This window comes from Mustela lutreola, chromosome 3 (genome assembly GCF_030435805.1).
Source record: "Mustela lutreola isolate mMusLut2 chromosome 3, mMusLut2.pri, whole genome shotgun sequence".
NCBI classification, from domain to species: Eukaryota; Metazoa; Chordata; class Mammalia; order Carnivora; family Mustelidae; genus Mustela; species Mustela lutreola.
Window position 1 is genome coordinate 102,714,195 of NC_081292.1, and position 23,516 is coordinate 102,737,710.

Sequence of the window (23,516 nt, forward strand, 5' to 3'; positions counted from 1 at the left end):
TGAGGGTTTAAAACTGGTCCCTCAACATCAGGGAATGCAGAATTGGGCACAGATGAGTATGACAGGTTTTTATGTGAGAGTGTGAGCTAGCTCCATCATGTACCTGGATAATTTTCTCAGTATCAGAGGGAAAATTTTCTTTTATTATTGAATTGTACATATAGCAAAATTAACTTCCATTAATAAAGGTGAAATAAAGTCCTTTATCAGATGAAGGAACACTTAACAAAACAGAAACTCATAAGGATTTACTTCAGAAAGAAGGAAACGAAACGCTGTAGTAAGGAGAAAGTTATGAAGCATATGAAGGAATAAGAACCAGTAAATTAGTGACTGCATTGGTAAATCAAACAATAGTGTCAGGGTACCTGAGTGTCTCAGTCCTTACATGTCCAACCCTTTATTTCTGCCTGGGTCATGATATTGGAGTTGTGAGACTGAGCCATATGTTGGTGTCTGAGCTCAGCTTGGAGTCTACTTGGGATTCTCTCTTTCCCTCTACCCTCTGCCCTCCCTAGCTCCACTCGCACATAAATAAATAAATAAATAAATAAATAAATGCAACCATAGCAATAATGGTGTCTACATAAAACAATTGTTATTAATAGGAGGGGTAGAAATCAGAAAATAAACACACTAAATTTGATGTAAAGTTTGGTCAGTGGTGATTGGCTCATTCAACTGCTATTTTGGAAGCTAAAATTGACATTTTCTGGACTTGATTGCAGCTGGGTTTCTGTACATGCATAATGTTCTGGAAATGAAATAAGTTATGGATCTGGAAGGGTACAGTGAGACAGGAGTCATTTTTATGCCTTTTCAGTTGTTTCTACCAGCAGGGAAAATCATGGTAACATGAAATGTCTCCTACCATCACTTTTCAGAGAACTTTTCCTACCTCCTGGGGAGCAGTACTATAGGACTAGGGCCTCAGTGGCTTCTGGACTCCAGATTCTCATCAGTGATGGTCTCAGAGCTAATAGCCTTCATAAATCCCTTCAGAACAGCTGAAGAATCATTCCAAAAGACTGCAACAAGAATCTACCAATACTGGAAGGGGTTCCACAATTTTGCAAGAAATTTATTTCCAGTGTTAAATGAATTCTTGCTCAAAATGCCTAAAAAGTTGAATGAATAGAAAATAATAAAGCAGAGGGGAGGAGTCAAGATGGCGGAGAAGTAGCAGGCTGAGACTACTTAAGCTAACAGGAGATCAGCTAGATAGGTTATCTGAAGATTGCAAACACCCACAAATCCAACCGGAGATTGAAGAGAAGAAGAACAGCAATTCTAGAAACAGAAAATCAACCACTTTCTGAAAAGTAGGACTGGCAGAGAAGTGAATCCAAAGTGACAGGAAGATAGACTGAGGGGGGAGGGGCCAGCCCCCAGCAAGTGGCAGAGCAACGGGCACAAAATCAGGACTATTAAAAGTCTGTTCCACTGAGGGGCATTGCTCCTGAGGCTAAACCGGGCTGAAGCCCATGTGAGGTCAGCATGGCACCAGGTCCCACAGGGTCACAGAAGGATCAGCTCTGTGATACTCAGAGCTTGCAGGTATTAGAACAGGGAAGCCGGCTACAGAGACAGAGCAGAGGATTGAGCTCTCAGCTCGGGGTTACCTTGAACCGGTCACAGGCTGGGTGAGCTTGGAGCACGGCCAGAGGCCAGGGAGATGGGAGTGATTGGGCATTATTCTCTGGGGGCACGCTGAGGAGTGGGGCCCTGAGCTCTTGGCTCCTCCAGGCCAGAGACTGAGAGGCCACCATTTTCATTCCCATCCTCCAGAACTCTATGGAAAATGCTCAGGGAACAAAAGCTCCTGAAAGCAAACCCGAGCAGATTACTCAGCCTGGCCCCTGGTAAGGGCGGCACAATTCCGCCTGCGACAAAGACACTTGAGAATCACTAAAACAGGCCGCTCCCCCAGAAGATCAACAAGAAATCCAGCAAGGACCAAGTTCACCTACCAAGGAGTGCGGTTTCAATACCAAGGAGAGCAGCAGAATTCCAGAGGAGAAGAAAGCAAAGCATGGAACTCATGGCTTTTTCCCCAGGATTCTTTAGTCTTGCAGTTAATTTAATTTTTTTTCTTTTTCAATTTTTTTCTTCTTCTGCTAATTTTTTTTAACTTCTACTCTTTTCTTTTTTAACTAGTTTATCTAATATATATATATTATTTTCTTTTTTATATTTTTCTTAATTTGTTTTCTTTTTTTAATTGTTTCTTTTTTTTTGAACCTCTTTCCCCTTTCACCCTCGCATGATTTATGGGTTTCTGGTATGGTTAAAGCGTATTTTCCTTGGGTCTTTGCCACCCTTTTAGTATTTTACTTGCTCATTCATATACTTTTATCTGAACAAAATGACAAGGCGGAAAAATTCACCACAAAAAAAGAACGAGAGGCAGTACCAAAGGCTTGGACCTAATCAATACAGACATTGGTAATATGTCAGATCTTGAGTTTAGAATGATGATTCTCAAGGTTCTAGCCGAGCTTGAAAAAGGCATGGAAGATATTAGAGAAACCCTCTCAGAAAATATAAAAGCCCTTCCTGGAAAAATTAAAGAACTAAAATCTAACAAAGTTGAAATAAAAAAAGCTATTAATGAGGTGCAATCAAAAATGGAGGCTCTCACTGTGAGGATAAATGAGGCAGAAGAAAGAATTAGCAATATAGAAGACTAAATGACAGAGAATAAAGAAGCTGGGCAAAAGAGGGACAAACAAATACTGGACCACGAGGGGAGAATTCGAGAGATAAGTGACACCATAAGACGAAACAACACTAGAATAATAGGGATTCCAGAAGAAGAAGAAAGAGATAAGGGAGAAGAAGGTATATTGGAAATAATTATTGGAGAGTATTTCCCCAATATGGCAAAGGGAACAAGCATCAAAATCCAAGAGGTGCAGAGAACCCCCGCATAATCAACAAGAATAGGTCCACACCCCGTCACCTAATAGTAAAATTTACAAGCCTTAGTGACAAAAAGAAAATCCTGAAAGCAGCCTGGGAAAAGTCTATAACATACAATGGTAAAAATATTAGATTGGCAGCGGACTTAGCCACAGAGACCCGGAAGGCCAGAAAGAATTGGCATGATATATTCGGAGCACTAAACAAGAAAAACATGCAGCCAAGAAAACTATATCCAGCTAGGCTATCATTGAAAATAGAAGGAGAGATAAAAAGCTTCCAGGACAAACAAAACCTGAAAGAATTTGCAAACACCAAAGCAGCTTGAAAGGAAGTATTGAAAGCGGTCCTCCAAGCAAAGAGAGACCTTAAAAGTAGTAGATCAGAAAGGAACAGAAACAATATACAGTAACAGTCACCTTATAGGTAATACAATGGCACTAAATTCATATCTCTCAATAGTTACCCTGAATGTTAATGGGCTAAATGCCCCAATCAAAAGACACAGGGTATCAGAATGGATAAAAAAACAAAAGCAATCTATATGTTGCCTACAAGAAATTCATTTTAGACCTGAGGGCATCTCCAGATTTAAAGTGGGGTGTGGAAAGCAATTTACCATGCTAATGGACATCAGAAGAAAGCAGGGATGGCAATCCTTATATCAGATCAATTAGATTTTAAGCCAAAGACTATAATAAGAGATGAGGAAGGACACTATATCATACTTAAAGGTCTGTCCTACAAGAAGATCTAACAATTTTAAATACCTATGCCCCTATCATGGGAGCAGCCAACTATATAAACCATTTAATAACAAAATCAAAGAAGCACATCAACAATAATACAATAATAGTAGGGGACTTTAACAATCCCCCTCACTGAAAAGGACCGATCATCCAAGCAAAGATTAACAAGGAAATAAAGGCCTTAAATGACACACTGGACCAGATGGACATCACAGATATATTCAGAATATTTCAATCACAAAGCATCCCAAACACATTCTTCTCTAGTGCACATGGAACATTCTCCATAATAGATCACCTCCTGGGTCCTAAATTAGGTCTCAACCAGTATCAAAAGATTGGGATCATTCCCCACATATTTTCAGACCACAATGCTCTGAAGCTGGAACTCAATCACAAGAGGAAATTTGGAAAGAACCCAAATACTAAGCAGCATCCTTCTAAAGAAGGATGACTAAACAGCATCCTTCTAAAGAATGAATGGGTCAATCAGGAAATTAAAGAAGAATTGAAAAAATTCATGGAAACAAATGGTAGTGAAAATACAATGGTTCAAAATCTGTGGGACACAACAAAGGCAGTCCTGAGAAGAAAATATACAGCAGTACAAGCCTTTCTCAAGAAACAAGAAAGGTCTCAAGTACACAACCTAACCCTACCCCTAAAGGAGCTGGAGAAAGAACAAGAAAGAAACCCTCAACCCAGCAGGAGAAGAGAAATCATAAAGATCACAGCAGAAATCAATGAAATATAAACCAAAAAAAAAAAAAAAGAAAAAAGAAAAAATCAATGAAACTAGGAGCTGGTTCTTTGAAAGAATAAGAATGATAAACCCCTGACCAGACTTATCAAAAAGAAAAAAGAAAGGACCCAAATAAACAAAATCATTAATGCAAAAGGAGAGATCACAACTAACACCAAAGAAATACAGACAATTATAAGAACATACTATGAGCAAGTCTACACCAACAAATTTGACAATCTGGAAGAAATGGATGCATTCCTAGAGACATATAAACTACCACAACTTAACCAGGAAGAATCAGAAAACCTGAACAGACCCATAACGAGGAAGGAGATTGAAACAGTCATCAAGAATCTCCAAACAAACAAAAGCCCAGGGCCAGATGGCTTCCCGGGGGAATTCTACCAAACATTTAAAGAAGAACTAATTCCTATTCTCCTGAAACTGTTCCAAAAAATAGAAATGGAAGGAAAACTTCCAAACTCATTTTATGAGGCCAGCATAACCTTGATCCCAAAACCAGACAAGAATCCCATCAAAAAAGAGAACTACAGACCAATATCCTTGATGAACACAGATGTAAAAATTCTCACCAAAATACTAGCCAATAGGATTCAACAGTACATTAAAAGGATTATTCACCATGATCAAGTGAGATTTATTCCAGAGCTTCAAGGTTGGTTCAACATCCTCAAATCATCAATGTGATACAACACATTAATAAAGAAAGAACAAGAACCACATGATACTCTCAATAGATGCTGAAAAAGCATTTGACAAAGTACAGCATCCCTTCCTGATCAAAACTCTTCAAAGTGTAGGGATAGAGGGCACAGACCTCAATATTATCAGAGCCATCTATGAAACCCCCCCCACACACAAATATCATTCTCAATGGAGAAAAACTGAAAGCTTTTCTGCTAAGGTCAGGAACACCGCAGGGATGTCCATTATCACCACTGCTATTCAACATCGTACTAGAAGTCCTAGCCTCAGCAATTAAACAACAAAAGGAAATTAAAGGCATCCAAATAGGCAAAGAAGAAGTCAACTCTCACTCTTCGCAGATGATATGCTACTATATGTGGAAAACCCAAAAGACTCCACTCCAAAACTGCTAGAACTTATACCGGAATTCAGTAAAGTGTCAGAATATAAAATCAATGCACGGAAATCAGTTGCATTTCCCTACACCAACAACAAGACAGAAGAAAGAGAAATTAAGGAGTCCATCCCATTTACAATTGTACCCAAAACTATAAGATACCTAGGAATAAACCTAACCAAAGAGGCTAAGAATCTATACTCAGAAAACTATAAAGTACTCTTGAAAGAAATTGAGGAAGACAGAAAGAAATGGAAAAATATTCCATACTCCTGGATTGGAAGAACAAATATTGTGAAAATGTCTATGCTACCTAAAGCAATCTATACATTTAATGCAATCCCTATCAAAATACCATCCATTTTTTCAAAGAAATGGAACAAATAATCCTAAAATTTATATGGAACCAGAAAAGACCTCGAATAGCCAAAGGAATATTGAAAAAGAAAGCCAAATTGGTGGCATCACAATTCCGGACTTCAAGCTCTATTACAAAGCTGTCATCATCAAGACAGCATGGTACTGGCACAAAAACAGACCCATAGATCAATGGAACAGATAAAGAGCCCAGAAATAGACCCTCAACTCTATGGGCAACTAATCTTTGACAAAGCAGGAAAGAATGTCCAGTGGAAAAAAGACAGTCTCTTCAATAAATGGTGTCGGTAAAATTGGACAGCCACTTGCAAAAAAATGAAATTGGACCATTTCTTTACACACGAAAATAGACTCAAAATGGATGAAGGACCTCAATGTGAGAAAGGAATCCATCAAAATCCTTGAGGAGAACACAGGCAGCAACCTCTTCAACCTCAGCCACAGCAAAGTCTTCCTAGGAACATCGCCAAAGGCAAGGGAAGCAAGGGCAAAAATGAACTATTGGGATTTCATCAAGATCAAAAGCTTTTGCACAGCAAAGGAAACAGTTAACAAAACCAAAAGAAAACCGACAGAATGGGAGAAGATATTTGCAAACGACATATCAGATAAATGACTAGTGTCCAAAATTTATAAAGAACTTAGCAAACTCAACACCCAAAGAACAAATAATCCAATCAAGAAATGGGCAGAGGACATGAACAGACATTTCTGCAAAGAAGACATCCAGATGGCCAACAGACACATGAAAAAGTGCTCCATATCACTCGGGATCAGGGAAATACAAATCAAAACCACAATGAGATATCACCTCACACCAGTCAGAATGGCTAAAATTAACAAGTCAGGAAACAACAGATGCTGGCAAGGATGTGGAGAAAGGGGAACCCTCCTACACTGTTGGTGGGAATGCAAGCTGGTGCAACCACTCTGGAGAACAGCATGGAGGTTCCTCAAAATGTTGAAAATAGAACTACCCTAGGACCCAGCAATTGTACTATTGGGTATTTACCCTAAAGATACAAAGATAGTGATCCGAAGGGGCACGTGCACCCGAATGTTTATAGCAGCAATGTCTACAATAGCCATACTATGGAAAGAACCTAGATGTCCATCAACAGATGAATGGATCAAGAAGATGTGGTATATATACACAATGGCATACTATGCAGCCATCAAAAGAAATGAAATCTTGCCATTTGCGATGACATGGATGGAGCTAGAGGGTATCATGCTTAGTGAAATAAGTCAATTGGAGAAAGACAACTATCATATGATCTCCCTGATATGAGGAAGTGGAGATGCCACACGGTGTGTTAAGGGGATAGGAGAAGAATAAATGAAACAAGATGGGTTTGGGAGGGAGACAAACCATAAGTGACTCGTAATCTCACAAAACAAACTGAGGGTTTCTTGTGGGAGACGGATTGAGAGATGGGGGAGGGGTTATGGACATTGGGGAAGGTTTGTGCTAAGGTGAGTGCTGTAAAGTGTATAAACCTGGAAATTCACTCACCTGTACCCCTGGGGATAAAAATATTTGTTTATAAAAAATAAAAATTATTAAAAAAAATAAAATAATGAAGCAGAGATAAATCCAACAATACAAGCAACCCCAAAATGTAGAGAGGCTTACATTTGTCAATTTATATCCCAAAGATGGTCAGATTGGCAAAGTACAAAATTCAGCTATATATTCTTCACAAATTAAAGCTTGTGAAAGAAAGCTTAAAGAAAATGAAAGATCAAGAATAAGCTAATCATAGGATACTTGGGTGGCTCCGTCAGTAAGCACTGGATTCTTGATTTCAGCTCAGGTCATGATCTCAGGGTCCTGAGATCTCAGGGTCCATAGAGCTCTGTGTTCAGTGGGGAATCTGCTTGAGTTTCTCTCCCTCTGCCCTTAACCCCACTTGTGCTCTTCTCTCTCTCTCTCTCAAATAAATAAATGTTTTTTTTTTTAAGTACAGTTATTGTGATGAGCACCAAGCTATGTATAGAATTGCTTAGTTGTTACATTGCACATTTGAAAGGGGCATAACACTGTATCTTCATTACACTTGAATTTTTAAAAAATGAGAAAAAAGGGAAGAAAAAGAAAAATTGAAAAAAAAATATGGGAAGAAGATAGACCACACACATACTAACTAAAACATAAGTGAATCAGATTTACTAATAATAGACAAAACAGATTTAATCCCAAGGAGAAATTAAGTTAAAATTTACTACTTTAGTGTGAAAAAAAGTTCAATTTATCAAGATAAAAAAATTTCAATCTTGCATGCAATAAAGACTCTCATTGTATATAAGATGAAATTTATAGAACTTCCAGTAGAAAAAAGCAAAATCCACTACTATTAGAGATTTCAAACCTCTTTCCATTGGTGATGAATTAATGAAGAGATTAATCATTTGAACAATCCAATAATCAGACAGCCAAATTCCTTAATTTATTTAAGTAAAAAAAAGAAAATTTAAGTTAAAAAAATAAATATCTGAAGTTAATTAATTAATTATAAAGTAAGAAAACATTTATTATTTTACTCAACTTCTATGTTAATGTGCCTTACTCAGCCACCTATAAAGTATATGTAAATACCAGCTCCCAACCCTGCCACATATGTCTCAGCACACCCTATGCCAGAACCCTTTTTTATTTTATTTTATTTTATTTTATTTTATTTTATTTTATTTTATTTTTTTAAAGATTTTATTTATTTACTTGACAGACAGAGATCACAGGTAGGCAGAGAGGCAGGCAGAGAGAGGAGGCAGGCTCCCTGCTGAGCAGAGAGCCCGATGTGAGATTTGATCACAGGACCCTGAGATCACGACCTGAGCCAAAGGCAGAGGCTTTAACCCACTGAGCCATGCAGGTGCCCCAGAACCCTTAATTTTAAAACTTGTGTGTTAAAGGAGCAAGAGCCTCCAGATTTGAATCACTAAACAACCCAAGGGAAATTATTTATTTCTTCATTGATTTCAACAAAGCCCACTGGAAGGGAATGGACAAGAACAACAAACCTCTGACTTTGCCCAAGATGAGTGACCGTACGGCCCTGAATTCGACTTCTGGGGAGAAGTTGTAACTTAGTCGCAGTTGCTGATCCACCTGCAGGAAAACAGAAAACAAAGGTGCATCAGCAGAGGTCTGTAAGTAAAGGGAATAAAACCCTCCCTTCTGGAAAGAGCTTAGAAAGACACACAGAGAGCAGACCTCTCTTTGGGACTTTCTCTCAGGAGAGATAAGATATGTCTCACTAATTCTCCCACAATGCATGAAAAATACTCCTTTCTTCCCTCTTGGTTAAATAAAGGCTTTCATACAACTCATACAACTCATCTCCCTGGGAAATTCTGTACAGCTTTTGACAGGTATTTATCTCCCCACTGAGATTTTCTCACCAAGTTCTTTGCTGCAAACAAGCAAACAAATGAAGCCTTCTTGGAACCATGCTGTGCAGGATTGACACTGAATGGAAAGCACAGGTTCATTCCCCGTTCCCTTCTATCCCCATTTGGCCTTTGCTGCCTCCTTTGCTACAATAATTCTGACCTGGTCCCATTCAGGTATGGATATGGGAATTTTGCTGAGCAAGTATTTCAGCTTGCCAAAAGGTTGGACCGTGGGGAGAAGAGGTTAGCTGAACAGTTGCCACCAACATGAACACCTGATAAGCCCCCCTCACAGGGGTAAGCAAAAAGCACCACTGGGATTCTTTAGGACTTTATTTACAAGATAATCCTTTAGGGCACCCTCTTCTTATGGCTTAAGCTAACCCCAGCTCAAAACCTTTCTTCCCCTCCTCCTCATTATAAGACAATGCTACCCATCAATTCCCAGCCTTTTTGGTCTAGTCAAATCTGCAAATTCTTCTAGGCTCTACATTAAACATTCACATGATGTTTTCCTTAGAAAGGATCCTCATTATCTTACAGTTTGACTTGGGAGAAAAAAAAAAAAGGAATTAAGAACCCTTAAAACGATGTGCCCAGCCCTGTTCTTCACTCTGAGCAGTTAACCCAGGATGGAGACTCAATTTCCCATATCTCACAGTCCTTCCAAACCCACTTCTGCTCAGATTAAGCATCTCCTGGGATCCTCTCGGTTCTGCGTGGTGTCTGCTGTGAGAGAAGTCAGCTGCTATGACTTGTGGTGCACCATTAAATACTTATTACTATTTCATTTATGAAATTAGACTGGAATAACATTTGCTATTTATTGAACACGTGGTATGTATGAGACATCATATTGAAGTATCTTGCAAAATATATGCCTCCTTATAATACTGTCAAATAAAATAATAATAATAATAATAATAATACTGTCAAATAAGCATTACCACCCTGTATAACAGACTGAGGAACTGACATCCTGGAGATCAATAACTTGGCCAAGGCCAGACAGTGTCATAAAGCAGTGTTCCATTGCCATGTGGTCCACCCATCACTCATGGTGTTTGCTTTACTTGTCCACACCTCTCTAGATATCTGAGCAGCTTGTAGACAGTCACTGTATGTTTTTACTTCTGTCTTTCAACAAAACTCATCAACAAACATCTGAGAATCTACTGTGTGTCAAACACTGTTCTAAGTACTCCACGGGTCCACCTCGTCCAGGAAGCTTCTCTTGATGTCTTGATTAGACAGCTGACACTCTTCTCTATGCTCAAGGTGACTTTTTTTTCTGCCCCTAACTTGGAATTTAAAGTGCTGCATATAACGATCTGCTTCTCTCTTTCCCTCTCCCTCTCTCCCTCCCACCCTCACTAAATTATTGCCTTTTTGAGAAGTCAGACATCTTAGTGATATATGTTTTCTTTAGGACCTTCTACAGAAACTGGGTTTGTTGAATGAATGAATAAACATCCCGTACTGATTCCTTTTCTAACTTGGGGGTATGGGGACATAGTTAGTCACACCACACTCACTGCCTGGTAGTGCCTGCGCCATTAGGTACAACAGGGGGTTTTTGGTGCTCATCATGCCTATCAATAGTTTGTTTAATGCTCATGGATTCAGATTCAGTCCTTGCTCTGAAGGAGTTTTCTTTCCGCCCTACTTCAGAGCTCTGTCCTGTGTCTTCTACTCCCTCAAACTGAGTAGAGGCAGGGGCCTCCCAATAGGGGCAGGGACCTCCCCTCATGCACCCTTGCCAAGGTTGGAGAGGAGGCAGAATGGGTAGAATTTCCTGTGGAGCTGAAAACAGTGTGAGCTGAGTTTCCCCTCGCCCCTCACCTGCTGCCCAGAGTCCACAGGATCAGCTTCCTGTGCAAGTTGTCCTGAACCCTGACAGGTCCGTGCTCAAATGTCACACATGGGAGAGCTCACTGTTCAAGTAGATGAGTCATCCCTATTCTGCTATTCTGTTTTGTGGGAACTTACCTAGTCTTTTCTTCTTAAACCAGATGACTAATGAAGGAGAGAAGGTGGTAAATGACAATCAGTTAAGAGAGTTTTTAGAAAAAAGAAAAAAAAAATGAGTATTTTTTAAAGGTTTGGAGAGGAAGGAAAGATGACTCAAAGGATACTTGAGGCTGGACTATGGAAAGTTGGGGGATGGGTTTCATCCCTGACATGGAATATGGGCCTGTAAGCATTACAACTGGTTCAGGTACGGAGTTACCAAGCTTAACAAATTCATAGGATAAAAATGCATAAACAAAAAAAAGGGGTATACCAGATACATTTATTTTTAGGCTTCAAAATTTTATAATATGGGCTATTGCAATCATTGTGGCATTCTGTGGGAAATACATTATTTTTTTCAGATTTCCTTTTATTTGTTTTTATGGTTTCATATTGGTTTTGTTTTTAATTATAATTGGTGGGGTGGTAAGGGATGACATCCTGTCTGTAGTTCTATATAACTATTAGATATTTAAAGTTTGAAATCTGGTCTAGAAAAGCTTTTTTGATCTCAGAATCTAGGATGACCAGTGGTCTTATCAAGTTGTTAAATGGGTTGGAAAAAGAAGATAATGGAACAAACTTTTTTTGAGTAAGTCCTACATGCCAGGCATCATGCTTGGTCTTTTAGTTATGTTCTTCCATATAATCTTTATAAAAACTGACTGAGCTCAGTTTGCATTCTCATCCCCCCTCTTTTTTAATAAAGCAGTAGACCAGAGTTCAAAAAGGTGAGTAATGGTCTACGATCACATAATGTAAGTAGTGGAACAGAAATTCACACTCAGGTCCTATAGGAATGCCTTTCTTAACCTCAGGATTTTCATCTCTGGAAAAAAGGAAGTAATCATTTTGCTTGAAAAGTGCCTTGAACCTCCTTCTTTACAGTTTTTTGTTGAGCTAGCATTTGGGTAAACTGGCTTAATCTGTTTAATGCCATGCATGCATTTTAAATAGGAACACTGAAGTTCACCTCCATCACCAGGGCATTTTGGGTGACCTGTACCTTAAAAAATACTAGCCAAATTACAATTCTCAAATCATCTCCGGGAGTACTTGCTCCTGGTTGTGGCCCAGTCCTCAGGTCTTCCTTCTTAGCATTAAAAGACAGGAGGAGGAATAGCAACTCAAGGGTTAGGGGTTGTGAGGGAATCTGTTTTTAGGCACAGGAAGCCTCTGGCTGATTGAATATGGTGATTCCCACCTGCCCTCTCTCTCTCTAACAGTTCTGAGTAAGGCCTATACCCTGCCTCACAGGACCTAAGGGCAGGACTGGAGATGTAGTAGGAGCCTACACTTTTCTGTTTTTACTGAACAGTTTTTTTCTAAGCAGGAAAGGAGAAGAAAACTAGGCAGGATAAGAGGGATGGTAGTAGTATCAGGGAGGCAGGTGTGTTGTGTTACTGTGTCAATAAACTGATTTAAAATTATTTTTTAAAAAGTCTCCATTCCAGTTTTTTCTGCACTTTTTGTTTCTGCACTCTCATGTGCTTATCATTCACTATTAAACTGATTGTTGGAAATCCTTTTTACAGAAAAAAGAAGGAAATACCTCCTATTGTTCATTCTCTCACTGACCTGTTTCTGTCTTTCATTTGTGCAAAAGAATACAGGAAACAAAAAGAAGGAAAATTTTAATCATACGTACACATTCCCACCAGAATGGATCCTGCATGTCCCATCAGTACCTCAGTCAAAACATTCAAATAAGAAGTCATCTTTTCCCTCCCTTTTACCCTCCAATCTTATACCAACCCAAACTTTCTCCAAAGATGTGTCCCCTTTATTTTTCAAGAGTAAATTCCAGAGGGAAGCTCATTATATTATAATCACTCAGGGATTTTTTTTTTTTTTTTTACCACATTATGGACAATTATTCTTCAACCTCCACTCAATCAAGAAAACTAATAGTCAATCTTGACTTCTGCCATAGCCCACATCCAAAAGGTTGCCCAGTGCCACTGATGTTATGTCTTTAACATTTCACATCACCATCTCCATGGTTTTTCCACTGAACTAATTGAATCCCTCATGATCTCTTTCTGAGTAGCCTCTGTCATGCCTCATCACTCCCAAATGTGTACTTCCATGCAGTGATCACAGTGAGTCCCTAAAAATGAAATTCTAGCCACACTGCTTACCCAATGGTTTCCCTTAATTTTGCCACAGGGCCAATTTTATCTCTTCCACGTAATACATTAAGCCCTATGGAATTCATTCATTCTGTTCATGAATACTAATTGAGTCCCTGCTGTATGTTAGGCACTGCTTGATAAAATGGGGGTTCTATGAAAACAGTGAAAAAAATTCCCATCTTCTAGAAGAAAGAGAAGATAAAGAATTAGACAAATAAATAAATTATATTGAATGTTAGATTGTGTTTAACTATGGTAGTGAGAAAGTCAAAGGGCTAAGTCACTGTATTAAGGTGATCAAAAATGGCCTCATTGAGAATAGCTTTTTGAGTGAAGTCCTGAAAGAAGTGTAAGTACAACAAGGAATGTAACAGCAAGGGGGCCAGAGTGGCATGAGTAGAGTCAAAGAAAATACTGATCGATGAGAAGCAACATGGGAATGAAGCTGTGGACGCTTGGCCATGGAGATCCCCTTAAACCTCTGCTAGGTCTTTGGCTTTTACTGTACATGAGAAAGAAAACCATTGAAATGTTTGGATGGAAGAGCACTACCATCTGATTAATATTTTAATAGGATCTCTCTGGCTTCTGTCTTGAGAGCACACTGTAGGGGAACAAAAAACAAAAAGTGAAGGAGGTATCTGTCAATTAAGATGAAAATGTAAACTATAATAATCCAAGGAAGAAATGAGGGTGGCTGGGACGGGGTAGAAATTGGTGATCAACAGGATATTGCAGGTGAAGAAGAGAGATATCAGAGATGATACTATAATGTTTAGACTGAGGTGATGCAAGAATAGTACAGTCATTAACTGACGTGTGGAAGATTATGGGGTAGGGAATGTTTAGGGAAATATTTTTCAGTAATTCATTGTGAAATTTGTAACATTCAAGATGCCCAATGGACATTCAAAGAGATAAACCAAGTAGGCAATGATAGATAGGTCTGGAATTCAGAGAAAGGATTGGAGTTAGATGTACCTTTGGGATTAATTAATCAGCATTCCATGGCACTTAAAGATGTGAGTCTGAGTGAGATTAGACACAGAATGAGTGCAGACACAAAGGAAATGAAGATGAGTCCTGGGATGCTCCACTTCAGATGACGATGGGAGGGCAATGAAAGAGAAAACAAGCAGATACCGAAGAAACAGCAGGTCAAAGTGATGTCCTACAAGCTAAATAAGAATTTATCTCAAGAGCTAAGGCATTACTCTGTCAAATGCCAATGGGAGGACAATTAAGGAAATGATTGTTAGATTATGTAAGACTACTGGTGTTTTGAGAAGTATAATTTTAGTCCACCAGAGAAAAATCCTTTATTGGCTTAAGAAAAAGGAAGTGCAGCTTGGAAGACCAATTATTTAAACATTTCCAAGGATGTAGGCAAAAAACTGAAAGAAAAAATGGGACACTGTATGAAGTCAGACAAGAGAGATGTTCCCCTCCCTGATGTAGAGAGTGTTTTTTGTCATGTTGTATTGTGTTGTGTTGTATTGTAGTTACATTTGTAATGCATGCAAACCTTGCATGTTTATGCTTTGGGAAGTCATCCAACAGAACTAGGAAATGTTGACAAAGGAGGGGAAGATGCTATACTGATGTTCTTCAGTGGGGTAAGAGACCTGTTCCACAAGTCATGGAATCAGTCTTAGATAGAAGCCCTGTCTGCTCATATTCACCAACATGAGGGAGACAGAGTGCCTGAACACCAATGCATGTGGGCAGGTGTATGTGGTGGTGAGAGTGTGCAGGCATTCTAAATGCTACATTTATCACAAGAAAGAAGAAAACAAAGTTAACTTGTGCAAGTAAAGACAGGGTTGTAATTGTTGTGGTGTAAGGAGAAAGAAGGAGGTTTAAAATTACCATCTAGGTGATCCAGAAAGTGAAAGATTAAAAAAATAATAATAATAAGAGGCACTTGCTAGACAGATGGAAGGGCTCACTTGAGGTCATGATTTGAATAGGATGAGCTGGACTCTGCCACTTCTCTCACCTGATCCTTGCCTTTTATACCAAGACCAATGGAATTCCAGTGTACCTGCCACACACTATAACCTGCTGGACCTCTTTGCTTATTCTCATGTAGACTCACCGTCTGAGCATTTCTTTCCCTCCTCCAGTTTGCCAGTTCCTAGTCACCTTCATTACTCAGTTTATTCCTAACTTTATCCAAGAAAAAAATACTGATGCCAGAAGAGATCAGTGACATCATCTATGTTCCCATATCTGTGCAATTTCAACCCTAACCCTTGCGAGTCTCTTGTGATTTTCTCTTCAGCTGTGTGTCTTCCTCTTATACTCCAGTTCGGGGTTACCAAACTTGATCGAGCTTCAGAATCACCTGCTACCCCTCTTGCAAAGAAGTTTTGATTAAGTAGATCTGATGTCAGGCCCCAAAATCTGCATCCCTATCAAGGTCTCAGGTGATGTTGGTACTGGTAGAAAGAGGGGAACACACTGTAGTTCAATTTTGTTCAGTTCTTCAAAAGCTGGAGTCAAGTATCTGTCTCTAGAACTTGGCTGCACACTTGGTTTAGGGTAGAAGCTCAGAAAATTTTACTGAACAGACAAAGCATATTTGGTCGAATGAGAAGAAGAGAAGTAAGGTACCTGAATTGTCAGCTCTCTTCCCTCCCGGTTAATGTTCAGGTGGTGCATCCTTCTGTTAGCAAAGTTCTCTGCATCAATATTGAAAACGTGGGTTTCTTCCTTGCTTAGCTGATAGCGAACCTGTAAGCTTCCTTGAAAAAATATTAGAAATTAGAGTTAAACATAGGATGCACAAAATGCAAAAATATTATCAGATTATCTTAGTTGATCATTACTGTTTTCTAAGGATTTATATATATCCTTTTATTATCCAAATTTTTAAAAATGCTATATTAGTACATGTATATAGTGTATAGCATACATATATTACTATTTGTATATACATATATCCTATATATTATATTATTATATATATATACTATATGTACTATACAAATTTCATTATTCAAATTTTTTAAAATGCTGTATTATTATGACATCTGGGTCCATATGGAAAATCCTGAGTACATGTGCAAAATTTGTGTGTGTTGTGCGTGTGTGTGTGTGTGTGTGTGTGATGAAAAACCATAATGCCAGGTTGGAATATAAAAGAAGTTCAAGTCTATTGTGTAATTGGATTGTCAAAACTTTAATGAGATAGAATCCTTTTCCATTCTCTCTTCAATTCCTACCACTTTTTATAATTCCTTTACTTCCTAATTGCCTTCATGGAATTTCATACTACATAATGTGAAATAAGATTATAAAATCATCTAAGCCAGAATAGAAAAAAAAAAAAAAAACATTTGGCCTATTAGACCGATACACAATTGAATCAGTTGATACAAGAACCACTACAGCTAATGCTGGTTTTTCCCTGGTTCGTTTGCTCTCTCTCCTTTTGGCTCTGTCTGTTGCATATTTCTACATATGGTTTCCTAACTATTATCGTCTGGGTTTTTATCACTTAAATATAAATACTAGCTCTGGAGCAGTAGCATATTTGGTGCTGAGAGTTGCTGAGTTGCAGTGGTGGTGCAAATGTTCAGGTATAGGGCAAGGGGACCTGGCCACAGCCAGCCTATGATAAGGAAACACCCTTTATGTGCACTGGTGGGTTGTTCAGTGGCATGCTCTTCCAGACTCCTTCCAGTTCTAAGAACTGGAGTGTTTTCATGTCTATTTCAACCCAATAAACTAAATCAGAATGTGGTAATTATGTGTTAGGTACGGTGATGAGGACCACATTTCTTGAGGGTATTTGGAGTCTTGCCATTCCACTGTCTGGGTAATTCATATACACATGCAGATTCTGCAAATGTATTCTGTATGCATTTGTCCATTTTAAAATAACTTATATTTTAAACCTCTTCTCTAACACCTGCTTCACAATGATCCATCTTACATGTTAACAATCTCATAGGGACCATGTCTATCAGAGTTTTCTGAAGCATCCTCAACATCACAGTTTATGTCTAAAATACTGCAACCAGTTCTTCTAGAGCCATACAAATACTGATATCAATTTCTTAGGAGTTTTGATGCAATCATTATCTTCTCCTACAGGCTCTGCTCATTTCTACTTTAACAGGTACTGGACTGTGTTATTTGTATACTCACCTGTCTCTCACACAAATCTCTAAGCACCTTGAGGATCTGCACATATCTTAGATTCCCAGTGTCTGGACTATGGTAAATGCTCAGTAAATTTTAAAGGAAACAAGCAAGCAAGCAAGGAGGGAGGCAGGAAAGAAGAGGGAAGGAGGAGAGGAGGGAGGGAGGGAAGGAGAAAGGAAGGAAGGAAGTTAAGAAGGAAGGGAGGAAGGCAGGCAGGAAGGAAGGATGAACAAATTCAGTGGGGCTTAGAAACTTTTATATCTAAAGAAATAACTCCTCTGAAACAGTACAAATCTAGGGGATACATATTCTCAATAAATTCAGAGGCCAAAGAATTATTCTTAGAAACTGTTTCACCTTGGTAGTTACTGACTCAAAGCTGGGAGAACTTCAGAAGAACACAAGGAGTGGTATGCCTGAGGAAGTGGATAATTCCTGAAGGTTCCCTCTACAATTTGGTTGTGTCTGCACTAGCTTATCCTTCTGCATTTGAGGCTGTGATGTTTCAGGGAATTAATTCAGATTTGGATTCCAACCAATTGGCTTGAATATTTTGTCTCTTTTTAGTGTTTAGGGTTCTATCTCTTTCCCATGCATCTGGATTTGCCTTATATATCTAGTCCAGTCGTTTTCAAATTGTTTGCAAATTAGAGCACTTTTGGGGGCCTTGACTTCAGTGTTGTGCATTTGAGCCCCATGTTGGGTGTAGAGATTACTTAAAAAAATAAAATATTTAACAAAACAGAATATTTTATTAAATGAAACCTAAAGTGAAAGGTACAGAAAGCAGAACAACCCTGGAGCTTCTTGAGTTGACACAAGAATGGGAGGCTACCTCTAGGCTGCTGATGCCACTGTCCTCTCCCCTCCACCCACCTTCACCCCAAAACCTCATGTTGGCCCAAAGAACTCTTTGGTCTCCCAGAAGCATAGTAGAAAACCTTGACTCTTCGGAGTGACAACTCAGCCTATTAGGATTTGGTTACATCTGTCCTGGACAGCTTTGTATCACTCATGTGCACCTCATAAGACATCCTATAGAGCAGAGACCTGCAGTCCTGACCATTGGGACCGCACATTCCAAATACTCATAGGCACATAGGTTTGACAAGCTTACAGTTGGATTTGTCTAGGCTTTAAATTGATCAGTGACAGATCATCTCTACATATCTATGTGGATGTTTCTAGCTGAGGAGAGAGACCTTCAGGTTAAGGAGAAGCCATGCTCTCCTTGGGAGATGTTGGATCTCTTTTCTTTCTTTTCTTTTCTCTTTTTTTTTTTCTCCTTAAACAACATAAATTTATTTTATCTGGACAATAGTTCTGGATTCTAGAAGTACAAAATGTTTTCTTAAAGGCTCTAGGCTAGGATACTTTTATGCCTCTTCTTCGCTTCTGATGGATGCTGGCAATCCCTGGCGTTCCTTGGCTTGTAGATGCATCACTCAGATGTTCTTTATCTTCACATGATCTTCTCCCTGGTCTCTCTGTTGGCTCTATTTCAAAACTCTTCTAATATTCAACAAAGGATACCACATACCATTTAGCAGGTCATTTTATTATTCATATCCTGCTCGATAATTGTCTATTCATAAGCATGGGAAAAAATGAAGTAGAAACTAAAAATTGAAAAGTCCAAATAATATCTAGTTGAATTCTTGAGTTGGCTTTAGGGTAAAGATTCCTTCATCTCAGTCATTTAAAAACATGATTTTGTTTTCTTTTTTCTTACTGGTTACCACTTTTCCAGTGTTCTTACTCTACTGTCTTCCACGCTGCCATTAGTGTGACTATTATAACACGTATTCAGTCTTGCAACTCTAGCATTTAAAAAAATCCTAAGCCTCCTTAATTCTGTATGATATATTCCAACTTCTTAGCCTGATATACAAAGGTTTTTTTTTTAAACCTTTCTAACTTTATCACATACATATTTTTCATATCTGAATCATACCTGAATACTCAGCATCTTTCCAAATAATGCACTTCTTTACCTCTGTGTGTTTTTCTTTTCCTCTACCTCCTCTTCTTCCTGGCAGGTTACACGTCATTCTTTTACATCCAGCTCATGTGACCCAGTCTTCACTAACCCCTAAGGGCGGCATAATCTACTATATTGCCACTGTGCTCACTTTTAGTAAGAAACTAAATTTATCATGTTTACATTGTCTTTCCTCTTGAATTTAAGGCCCCTAGGAGGGGTAGTTGCCTATTCATCTTTGTATCTATAAAGTATAACACAGGGTTGGCTATCATAATCCTTCAGAAGATATTTTTTGAATAAAAATCCATTCTGGAGAATTTTATTAACACTCCACCAAAATTATGAACTAAAAATTATTCAATACCTAATGTGTGCCAGATACTAAATAAATGAATAGTTACAATATTTTAGTCCTATTTTGAAAAAGTTTATAATCTAGTTGAAAGCAAAAGCAAGGTCATACACGCCTACTGTATTTTAGACATTTAATTCTGTATTAAAGATACTTCTATTCTTTTCATTTTTTAAAAATTTTGTTTATTTATTTCAGAGAGTGAGATAGAGGGAGAGAAAACAAGTGGAAAGCAGAAGAAGAAGTAGACTTTCCACTGAGCAGAGAACCCAATGTGGGACAGGATCCCAGGACCCCAGGATCATGAGCTGAGCCGAAGGCAGATGCTTAACTGGCTGAGCTACCCAGGTGCCCCTAAAGATATGATTTCCTTTTTTTTTTCTTTTTTCTTTTTTTTTTTCTTTAAATAGGCTCTATTCCCAGTGTGGAGCCCAAAGAAGGGCTCGAACTCACAACCCTGAGATCAAGACTTGAGCTGAGATCAAGAGTCAAATGCTTAACTGACTGAGGTATCCAGGTGCCCCAAGATATTGATATTTTTTAATTAAATCTTCAGATCAGGAACTAGATTTTCAGGGATGTAAACAGCTACACAAATAAAGAATGATAATAAAAATAAGGAGAAGAAGATTCAAACTCAGAAGTACAGAACTTCAAAGTACATGTTCCCTCCAGTATAGCATCCTGACTCCAAAGAGATGTGTGGTGGGGAAGATGGATGAGTGGTTGGGCAGAGATGTTGATGGTGGAGCAAAGGGAAAGGTAAATGATTTGACAGAACATACACATTTTGTGCATTCAAAATGATGATGCTGGTAACTAGTGCATCACTGAATTCTCCTGAAACCAATATTGCACTGTAAGTCAACTAACTAGAATTTAAATAATCTGAAAATGAAAACAAAAATTATGAGCAGTTAAAGGGCTGAGGTAATGAGATAGTGTTTTTCAGAGAAAGAGGTTTGTTGGAGGAAGGTAGAAGTTAGCTAGGAAAACAAAATAGAACAAAATATAAGGTGATATGCTTATGCAGTTGTAGAGATTTAAGAACAATGCTGTTGAGTTTTACCATGCTTGAAGCAGTAAAGCTGTAGGCCATTAGCGTTGATGAGCATATTAACAGAACATGCACCCAACCAACCTTCTCATTCTGAAAGATGGAAAAAAAAATAAGATCCTGCATGTTGAAGGGAAACTTGGAGAGATTAGTAGAGAGAGACCAGGCAAAGAAGGTTCACACCAGAGTAACAAAGAATCTGGACTTGTGCTTGTAAAGAGGGGTCCCATAAAGGGCTTTAGACATATGAGTGACTGGCCTGACATACAAAAATTGGTATCTAAAGAAAATTAGCCGGGGGCCTGGGTGGCTCAGTGGGTTAAGCCGCTGCCTTCGGCTCAGGTCATGATCTCGGAGTCCTGGGATCGAGTCCCGCATCGGGCTCTCTGCTCAGCAGAGAGCCTGCTTCCCTCTCTCTCTCTCTGCCTGCCTCTCCATCTGCTTGTGATTTCTCTCTGTCAAATAAATAAATAAAATCTTTAGAAAAAAAAAAAAAAGAAAATTAGCCTACATACCCAGGGTGCATGGCAAATCTAAAGGCTCTTCCACCAGCATGGCCAGTTCTCACAACATCCACAACCTCCTGTCACCATATTTACTAACCTATCAATTTCTAAACCCGTGTTTTTTACCTTCTATTATTTAACTTATATAAACTGTCCATGATCTCACCTAATATCATTTTATGCATTGCTTCTCATCCTTCTCATGTACTTGAAGACATCATTTAGCCAACATACCCCACTTTTTTTTTTTTTTTTTAAGATTTTATTTATTTGACAGAGAGTAACATAGCAAGAGAGGGAACAAAAGCAGGGAAGTAGGAAAGGGAGAAACAGGCTTCCCGCTGATCAGGGAGCCTGACACAGGGCTTGAACACAGGACCCTGGGATCATGACCTGAGCTGAAGGTAGATGCTTAATGACTGAGCCCCAACATCCCCCTTCCTTTACAATCTTTTTTATTGTTGTTTCATCCTCTGTATTGCTTCATTTCCATTAACATGTTTTCCTATCTTAAAGGAGAAAAAATGAAAAGAAAACTCTTCAACTTTTTTAACTTTAGCCATTGCCGTTTTTCTCTGTTCTCTTTTGGTCTGCAATAAAACTCCTGAGGCTTTATCTATATTTCCTGTCTCCAATTCCTCTCTCCCATCTACTTCTAAACTCCCTCCAATAAGATTTCACCCCTGGGTCTCTCCTAAAACTTCTATTGCTGAGGTCATTAATGACCTTCATGTTGCTAAATCTAATTTTCCACTTAAAATCCCCATCTTAACTCCCCTTAACTCTCCTTAACATTCTATACAGGTCACTCTCTTCTCTGTAAAATTCTTTATTTAGCTTCCAGGACATTCTCTCTCCTAGTTTCCTTCCTTCTTCACTGGCCATCTTTCTCCTTCTGCATCACTGATTCCTCTATTTCTGCTTGCCCTCTTAATGTTCAAGTACAAGGGCTCAGTCTATGGACTTTTCAATACTCACTGCCTTGACAATCTCATCCAGTGATAGGGTTCCAATGTTATCTTTTTGATAACCTAGAATTTCTGTTACACATAATTTGGAAAGCTGTAAGTTTGAAATCAAAGTGTCAGCATTTCCACAAGTCTTCTAAAGACTCCAGGGGAGAATCTTTCCTGTATTTTCGTAGTTTCTTCTGGGACCTGACAATCTTTGGTGTTCCTTGTCTTACATCGGCATTATTTCAATCTCTGCCTCTATTGTCATGTCACATGTCCTTCTCTCTGTGTGTCTCCATGTGTCCCTGAGTCTATGTATCCCTATCCCTTCTTCTTATAAAGATACCAGTCATTGGATTTAGGATCTACTCTAATCCAGCATGACTTTACCATAACTAGTTAATTGTACTAACTAATTAAGTTGTGTTAAGTTGTGCCATTTCTACATAAAATCACATTCTGACGTTCTGAGGTGAATTTGGAGGGACACTACTGAACCCAGTATATTATCTAAATGTAGACCAATTCCAAATTTCTATCTCCAGATTGGTCTCCCCTGCCACCTGCAGGTTCCTCTATACAATTACTTTCTCAACATCTCTACTCAGATGTCTAATAACCTCAAACCTTAAGATGCCCAAGACAGAATTTATGATCCTCTTTTCTAAACCTGTTCCTTCCATAACTTCCCACCCAGAAGTGGCAAGCCTCTACTTCCCGGCGATTGGCCCAAAAAATCTTAGAATCTCCCCTCATGTTTATTTGTCTCATACCCTATTTCCAGCAGAGTATGACATAATTTTATGCACCCCTTTTAAAATATATGCTGAGGGGCACCTGGGTGGCTCAGCGGGTTAAAGCCTCTGCCTTTGGCTCAGGTTGTGATCCCAGGGTCCTGGGATCGAGCCCCACATCGGGCTCTCTGCAAAGAGCTTGCTTCCTCCTCTCTCTCTGCCTGCCTCTCTGTCTACTTGTGATCTCTATCAAATAAATAGAAATAAAATCTTTAAAATAAAATAAAATAAAATAAAATATATGCTGAGTCCAACTATTTCTTTACCTCCCATCA

At 38.8% G+C, this 23,516-nt stretch overlaps 1 protein-coding gene across 2 annotated transcripts in view; it reads right to left on the reverse strand.

Moving 5' to 3' along the window:
- The window catches only part of CNTNAP5 (contactin associated protein family member 5), an 842,021-nt gene that overhangs the window by 42,367 nt on the left and 776,138 nt on the right, over positions 1-23,516 (reverse strand). For both annotated transcript variants that reach the window (XM_059166599.1, XM_059166598.1), the window contains 2 exons: positions 16,060-16,190; positions 8,924-9,011 (listed from right to left, as the gene is read on the reverse strand). In XM_059166599.1, coding sequence (XP_059022582.1) covers positions 8,924-9,011; positions 16,060-16,190 — 219 coding nt within the window. The remainder of the gene's footprint in view (positions 1-8,923; positions 9,012-16,059; positions 16,191-23,516) is intronic.